General features: G+C 39.5%; 1 protein-coding gene across 1 annotated transcript in view; it reads right to left on the bottom strand.

The window, feature by feature from the left end:
• Positions 1-3,236: 3,236 nt before the first annotated feature.
• EIF3H (eukaryotic translation initiation factor 3 subunit H) overlaps positions 3,237-8,836 on the bottom strand; it is an 89,512-nt gene continuing 83,912 nt past the window's right edge. The window contains exons 6-8 of the mRNA XM_054192730.1: positions 8,236-8,356; positions 5,656-5,788; positions 3,237-3,495 (exon numbers count right to left, since the gene is read on the bottom strand). Coding sequence (XP_054048705.1) covers positions 3,398-3,495; positions 5,656-5,788; positions 8,236-8,356 — 352 coding nt within the window. The 3' untranslated portion in view covers positions 3,237-3,397. The remainder of the gene's footprint in view (positions 3,496-5,655; positions 5,789-8,235; positions 8,357-8,836) is intronic.

The following is an 8,836-nucleotide window of genomic DNA, read 5'->3' as shown; positions in this document are numbered from 1 at the left end:
CCAAGCTAGGGCTAAAATTAAGGGAGATGGCACTTCACATCCCACATCGGCTCAAATTATTAGAGCATTTTACAAGTGGCAGGGGAACAGAGGCAGTAAATGTCACAGCAAAACTGGAGCTACGCTGGTGAAGATCCCAAGTATTGACCACTTCAGCATCAAAACTAAAATAATCGCCCCCTTTTCCCTCCTTTCAAACCTCACTTTTGAAAGACTTGTCTAACATCTAGCTTAGAAGACTTGCCTGTAAGACTCATGCCAATTAGTAACTTTTTCTCTTACAAGGATCCTGCATCCTGGGCTGCATCAAAAGAACCGTGGCCAGCAGATCCAGAGAGGTGATGCTCCCCCTCTACTCTGCTCTCCTGAGACCCCACCTGGAGTACTGTGTCCAGCTCTGGAGCCCTCAGCACAAGAAGGACATGGACCTGTTGGAGAGGGTCCAGAGGAGGGCCACGAAGATGATCCGAGGGCTGGAGCACCTCTCCTATGAGGACAGGCTGAGAGAGTTGGGGTTGTTCAGCCTGGAGAAGAGAAGGCTCCGAGGAGATCTTATAGCAGCCTTCCAGTACCTAAAGGGGGCTTATAAGAAAGCTGGGGAGGGGCTGTTTGCAAGGGCATGTAGTGATAGGACGAGGGGCAATGGCTTTAAACTAGAGCAGGGTAGGTTTAGATTAGACATTAGGAAGAAGTTCTTTACAATGAGGGTGGTGAGACACTGGCACAGGTTGCCCAGAGAGGTGGTGGAGGCCCCATCCCTGGAGACATTCAAGGCCAGGGTGGATGAGGCTCTGAGCAACCTGATCTAGTTGAAGATGTCCCTGCTGACTGCAGGGGGGTTGGACTAGATGACCTCTAAAGGTCCCTTCCAACCCAACACATTCTATGATTCTGATTATAGTCCTGCACAAATGAAAAACAATTACAAAACAGTTATCTCAACAGAGACCTGCATGGAAAGCATAACAGAAGAGACGATGACTAGATGTGGACTATGTGTATAACTAATGGCTGCAGGAAAGGTTTTCCCTCACATGCCCACATTTTGTCTCCCGTGTGCATGTGTGTTACCTGTGGACACGTGATGGAGAAGGAAACACGGGGCAGAGGCCTTGCTTGCCTCTGCAATGACAACAGGCTGGCTGACCAAAAAGAAGTTCTAACTTCTTTAGAGGCGATTTTTAAAGACTCTAATGTCAATACATTTTTATTAGTATACAGAAAAGCCTTTCACAGCCAAAGAAGGAGAAAAAATAGGTAGTGCTATGATAATTAGAAATGGAAAGGACATGTCTTACAGTGAATGAGCTGCCAGCTCCCTCACATTAGGAAGAGAACATGTAAAAGTGAAGTTCCAGGAATGTAGAGACAGTAGGGAAAGCTCACACTGAACCCAGCACGGAGACACAGCCCCATCCCTGTTAATTCCTAATCTCCACAGCTGTTGATTCTCAGTTGTAGATCAACAGCTCCAACTGACTCCACCTCCCTTGCCCGGGAGGTTTCCTCTAGGGATTTTCGCAATCGAAGACCAAAGTGTGATTCAGAACAAAATAGTCAAAATCATTGCCAAAGTCTACTTACACCTCACCTACTTCTGTATCTCGTTTCCCTGTTTGACTCAAACCCATACCTTTAGAAGCCACAAATCTTTATTGAAGTCTTCCTTCAATACTTCTTCATAGGCTTTAACTGACATTTCGCACACTGGATTTAGCTATACACTGTTCTTGTTCGCTGTTCTTGTTAAACTCTAGCACAGTAGAATATTACTGCCCTCTTTCTCACATTTACATCCTCAATCTTAAAGAACTAATTCAAACCCCACAGCTCGTTTTTAACCTATTCCGGGTATTTATTTTGCCAGCCCCTCCTCTGCAGACCTATGTACGATGTTCCTGCTGCTTCCTTCTACACACAGTCACTACAGAGTCAGTCTTCTGTTCCCAGTTGCCCAGATCATCATTTCTTCTATCTCAAATGTCTCATCTTAGTCTAATTATCTGCTCCTACTTCTGTTCCCTGGTGGTTATTTTGGTGGTTCAGAAAACTAGAAAATTAACAGGGTCTGAATATTATTTGTCCAGGAAATGAACCTCAATCATGTGGCACTGCAGCGGGGTACTTAACTAATCTTTGATTTCAGGGAAGTTAAACGTAGGAAAGCTAACACAAAGGTTCCCAAAGTTTCCAAAACAAAAGGTCAGACTGACAATTTGCCAGATATGTGAGGGCTGAAAGAAATTTGCATCCATATTTACATAAATCCTGCAATCACTACCGTTTAGAGTGGAAAAGTTCTTAGTCTAACCCCCAGTTTTTACATACTTAGGACTTTCCAAAAATATTCACCTTAGAGGCTGAAATATTCCATGCTAGGTCCATACTTAGAGGATGTTTTTTTTATTTTAAAAGACCAAACCACACTCCTTCAGCCATTTTAGACTCTCGGAATTCATCACACGATGACATGCAAGAACGAACTCAAGAAAAAAAAAAAAGAAATCGATGACAGTGACACCTGTGAGTTGCCACGTACTAAATGTTTAAATTAGCATTCTTGTTAAAAAGTGAAGTAGCGTGAGTTGGGGAACAGAGGCACATCTAGATGGCAAAGTTAATGCCGAGTGGGTCTGGTGTCCCTTTACACCACACCAGCTGCTCCAGGTTAGCTAACTTCCACGGCTTCTGCCGTGAAGACTTCAGTAGCGTCACTGGATTTCAATCCAGTTGGTGGTGGCGACAGAACACGGGAGCACAGTTTAGCACATAACACTACTTCTGCACGTTCCAAATGCAACGTCATGTCCTTCTTCTGCAAGATTAACTATTCCTTACCATTCTCATTCCCCTTTGATCTAGTTCCATCACCTCATCTTTTTCCTCAGCTCTTCTGACTTTTTCATTTTTTCTTCCTCAGAAGGATATTTCTGATACGGAAGGTCCGTGGCACCAGACTGTCCAAACAGATTAAAATAAAAAGGAGGAACTGCTCCAAGTGACTAGCACATTATGGTTGTAAGTTCTCAACCAAAACTGGGAAATCTTAAATTTCTTCTGTGAAGCCAGCTGTACTGAACATTTGTAATAATTCGCTTTTATTTCAGATTCCAAGTTAAATAAAATCTGTATTATTTGCTATGACTAAACACGAATAACTGCCAAACATTTAGAAAACCTGAGTGACCACAGAAAATTCCAGCCCAACACGGCCAACAAATAAGGAAATACTAAAATATCATTAAAATTTGCCTTTATTTTTCTTACAGGAGAATTCTACACAAACCAAGGTGACTGTTTTACATGACTTTTCCCAATATACTGAATTTTCAAGAGGATCATGAACAGCCTAAAACTGTAAATAACTTTTCCTGTTGAGGGCTACGGCAAAATTTCTTCAGTTGTTGTAATCTTGGAGAGCCTGAGCCATAAAAAGCTTTCCCAGGTTCTGTGCATTGAACTCCTTAATATTCTGGCAGTAGGTATTAATTTGACCTGTCAATAGGAAAGAAGAGTAAACCGTTGTCAGTTTCGAAATTCAGAAAGAGACATCCTAGAACATCATTTTTAAAAAGCCAAACGTGCACCAATCATTCCGGATTTACACAGAAAAGCAACCAAAACAGCTCAACTACTCTCCACTTAGGAATTTTACATTTCCAGTATTCCCAAATAGGTTTCGGAAGAAGAAGAAACTAAATTAGCAGAATAGGTAAACTGGTATGCTCAAAACCCCCTTAATTTTCCTACAATTCTATTACGTATACTATTTCTGAAAAGACATATGACAATAAAAAGAATAAACAATTCTTGCTGCTGTATTGGAAGCTTAATCACATTAATTGTTCAATTTAGTTGCTCTAAAAATACTTCAAGACTGAATTTCAGTTCTGTTCTTACGCATCTGCTGTCTCTGTTGAAATATTTGTAACAAATATTTTTCAGTAGCAGATTGAAAATTGTGGTACTCCTGTTTCACATTTTGCTAGCCTTTTTTTCTACCTAATATTTCACTTTATTAGCTATTTCAAAAATCATCAGGGTATGAAGACTTGTCAGTGCTTTACAAATCAAATGTGCCCATCAAAACATTTTTATACACGTACTGCTCAAGTTATTTCCCTTGTTAGCTAGGAATAGCAAAACATGAAGCCAGTTTAATCAAAATTAAGACTGTTTAGAAGGCCAATAAACTCTCAGTTTAATGCTCTATTTGAAAAGTTTTTAAATGCCTCCGAGACAAAAGAGCTAAGTTTTATTCTTTATCCACAAACTTTACTTCATCTAAGTTGAAGTGGATGCTTTCAATTCTTCCCCTGACTATGGTAAAAGAACAAACAAAGAGAGTGCTTTGGCTGAAAACTGTTTTTTCCTTTAAGTACAACAGTTTTCAATTCCTCCTCTTATAGGAGATGATTCATCCTAAACTATCACTTTCATAAAACACACATGTACACACACACACACGCTTCTGTTGCATTTTTAAGCTATGCTAAAGCTGAATGTTTAAATACGCTAATGCTGCTAGGATTCATGAACTGGTAAAAACTGTCAAAACAACAGTTTTTTTGAAAGACTCTGGAAGGAGCAATAAATCAAGAACTCTATTTCTTCTAAAAGGAGAACTTATTAGCAGTGTGAAATTATTAATATTAAAATAATAATCTCTTGGTCACTCCAAAATTTAAGAGTGGTACTTCAAATTCCTTTCCCCCCCCCCCCCCCCCCCCTTTAATGTCAAAGCACTCTTTTCTATACACTAAACTACCAGGACTTTGGTTTAATTTTCTCTCAATACAAAACAAGGCGATAGCTAACTGATCCCAATGCCTGCTATGGTTAATCAATTTGCTCTCTCATGACGTTTTCCAGATCTAGATCACTTAAACGGACATCTAAGGTTTTCTGCCCTCTGTTGCCATTGTGAGATCCCAGATATTTTTACCCTTCCATTGACTAAAAATCAGTTGAGGGAAGAGCTGGGACACGAGTGCAGGGAGCAGCTTATTGCCTGCAGCAGTCGCTACGCCCATTCGCGCAGAAGGCCAGCTCCGTGGGGTATTTCTCCAGCTCTCCTTTAAAATCCCATTTCACCCGCTGCGAATGGAGGCAGGAAGAGGCTCCGGTTGCTGCTCCTGCCCTTTCCCATCAACCCAGGAGGCAGAGATGGTCAAGCAGGAGATAGGTACCATGGCAAAATAAGAACTAAAGGGATAAAGTCTCCACATATCAAGTTTAAAACTTTATATGGCCATTCTGGTTAAACACAATGACTTGCTTTCAAAAAACTACCTAAGTTCATATCTGCATGGGTAACATGCCTCTGTTACTTACCTAGATGGTTTAAAATTCTTTTATGTGTGGAAGCTTACTTTCTACCAGAGGCAAGGACTGCCTACTAACAATAAGGCTGTTTTTCTTAGCTACTTTTTTATTTATTATTAAAATACTTCAGACACCAGGGCTGTAGATCACAGGCTGAAACCATCGCCTTCGACTAAATGAAGGACAGTTTTTGGAATACTACCAATGCCAAGACATCACACCATAATGGTAACGAAGAATTAAGATGCTTTCTAAGGTAACAGCTTCACTTTTTCCCAGCCTAACATTCATATATGAAAAGCTGAGTGGAAGAGGCTGCTAGAACGTTACCTGCAATAAGGAGTGACTCCATTCTTGGAGGCGGCTGCGGTGGCTTAAAAAGTTTATTGATGTCCTCCTCAGGAAGAGGGGCTTCTCCTCGGCTTTGACGCTGTATGTTTTCTTGCTGACGTCTCTGCTGGTACTGAAAATAAAGCAACAGAAACCGAATGCACCAGGACTTCCAAAGCAGTGAAAAGCTCTTCGCTTTAGATGCTCTTTACCCAACCAGCAAATATGGTTTTAAAAATTATACTTATTTAATGTAATTCAGATTATTTCAAATCACGCATAGTTTATTTCAGTTCATTGGTAATAAGCATTTCCCCCACAAGTTGGCACCTTAAATAAGCGAGGCACTGGAAAATTATGTGGTACTGACACGGTGGGGTTAATTTTAAAAGTTTTTTCATAAATACTGTGTCTGATGGAAAGAATACAGAAGGTAGATAAAGGCCTCCATTTCACCACACAAAAAAGGAAAATAAGGTCAGAATATGTGGGTATGAGACGCCTTTACCTCAAATAGTTACACAAACCAGAAATACTCAGTTTTAAGCAAGTTAAAGGTCAAAACAATATTAATGTGAAAGGAGAAAAGAACTTGATTAAATAAGGTATTTTAAGACAAAAAATATTAACCCTAAACTGAGAACTAAGCGGTGGCTGAAACAAAGCATAATGGTGCTTTTTTCCATTCCAGTTATTTAGATATTCTGCCATTTTGACGCCCTTTCTTTGTGGGTTACCAGAGGATATACTAGATTAAGGCAGGCCATTTCTTCATCTATTAGATAAATATTTGTTCTTGCAGAAGTACATACGCTGAAAAACACGTACGTGAGATTTCGTACTGTATGTCACAGCCAGGAATTAGCTGTAAGGTTTGTCTATCGAAGCCCTCATATTCGACACAAGAAAAATCTTTGAAATAAACAGGCCAAAGAGTACGGGGTGTTTTCCCTCACTTACTTAAATGTATCTGTGCATAAGAGTCTGAAAACAGTTCATACTTGGTGGCATACTCAAATGAAGTAATTTTTTTTTCCAGTAGTAGTGACAAATACATGTTTTTGGACAATGTTAAAAATAAAATCTTAAATGCCCATATTTGTATGTGAATTGCATGTAGTTTCTTCTTTCTTTGCGTTACCCCATTCACTTCTCAGCAGTCTGCCTATTATTCTCTATTGAAACGGCTTGCTCTTAATCACAATTGCTCCATTTTAAAAATGAAGTTAAGACCACTAACTATGCCGCAATGAGCCACTACTAAAGCAGCTATAGTTAGTAAAGAAATGAAGTGAGACACCATGGAACCTACTCTGCTCTGGTTTTCAAAATAAATAGATCCCCTTGTTATTAACAAGAGCCTTTGAAGTGGATGCCATCTTTCTATTCAAATTAGGCAGCAAAGGAAAATAAATTTTCTGAAGATAACATGCGTGAAGCTTCTATGGCCTCAGGAATCACAAAGCCAGGAGAGACCACCGATCATGTGCTGCTTCCCTACAGTGTTCCCTGTTCAAGCTACACTTAAGTGAAAAAAGCTGATTTTGACTTTAAAATAGTCAGTGATGAAGCGTTTCACATGAACCACAGGTGCTCTTTTTAATAATTAGCTACTTTGTGTAGCAACACCTGTAATATTTTATCATTAAAGTGGCCTGGCCCATTTTCAGGTGGCCGATACTGAATCTTGTCATATCTCTGTCTGCTGGATTAGAGTTCAAATTTATTTTTCATACAGGTACTTCTTGAGTAAGCAAGTCACTCGTTAACTTAATTTATCATGAGAAGTTAATTGCGTTCACCAAGATCTGCTTTGCCGGCTTTTAAATCATTCTCATAGTGCTTTTTTCCATTTTACCAGCATTCTTCTACAATGAGACACAGTACTGCTTTATCAAACGCAGCAACAGCAAATAAAGTAATACCGTCTCCAAATCTCACAACGGTTGAGGCTGGAAGGGACCTCTGGAGGCCACCTTGTCCAACCCCTCTGCTCAAGCAGGGCCACCTAGAGCCAGTCTCCATACTCACTATTCTCTAATCAGGCTATTTTGGATTTGAAAGAGGCCCTTTGGCATCAGGAATTAAAAGTCAGCACCACACGATCAGTATTACTATCTACTGATATAAAACATGACTAAAACGTCATTTCTGATCAGAGAACAATCTGCTGTCTTTTAAATATGGACTACATTTCTTTATTTCCAGACATATGACTACACGTATTAAAACATGGTTTGTTTTGGAACAATTCACTTTTAGTTTCAGCTCTTTCATTTCATTTATTAAACCTCTAATCCCTGTGTCCACAGCGTATTTATCAATGATTTTGGTTTATCATAAATCCCTATCAACAATGCAAAATAGCAAAGAAAGATCAATCCACACTACACGTCAGCAGAAGTGAATTCATTTGATAATTCCCCACTGCCTAGTACGTTTTATAAAGCTACTTAATGGATATGTTTGTGTAAGAATTTTATCTTGCTTAGATCCAAATTCATCTCTCTCAGATAACATCATGCAAACCTTATTGTGCGGAAAAGAAATACTCTCATTCAGGTTTTCCATGTTACCAACCTGGTGTTTCTGCTGCTGCTGTTTGCTCACGTTCCTCAGGTAGGTATTGTATTTAACAATGTCTTGGCTCATCTCATCCACTCTGTCCATCAGCAGCTGCAGACTCTTCCCTAGGTGATTACTGAAATACAAAAAACATTCATGAAAGAGTCAATTTATTAAAAACAAACAAACAAACAAACAACATTTAAAATTTAAAATTCATTCCAAGTCACTTGACCAGCATTTCTGCACTAATGGCACAGTTTGCAAATTTTTAAGTTCCTGGTTATTTTTGTTCATATATTTATTTGATGATACTTTACATGGCATCTCCTCCTCTAGCATCTTTGCCACCTTGCGAATACCCTATTTAAGTGTTTTGGTCTTTGCAGGGAACCTCATCGTTATGAAAAAACAATGCCTTGCGTGATTTTACTGATATTACAAATGCAGGTCAAACAGAGTCTGGTACTTTTGTGATATGCAACTCCGAACAATGTTCCAGGAGATGTGTTCAAAGTTTCGAGTTTCCGCGAGCTTTTTCACAAATATTTAACTATCCCTCTGTGGGGACAGTTAAATATTCTTCAGAACTCCATCTCACTAACTGGTCTATCAA

The sequence above is a fragment of the Rissa tridactyla genome, chromosome 2, assembly GCF_028500815.1.
Source record: "Rissa tridactyla isolate bRisTri1 chromosome 2, bRisTri1.patW.cur.20221130, whole genome shotgun sequence".
Taxonomy (NCBI): Eukaryota; Metazoa; Chordata; class Aves; order Charadriiformes; family Laridae; genus Rissa; species Rissa tridactyla.
Note: the sequence above shows the minus strand (reverse complement) of the source record. Positions and strands in the feature narration are given on the sequence as shown.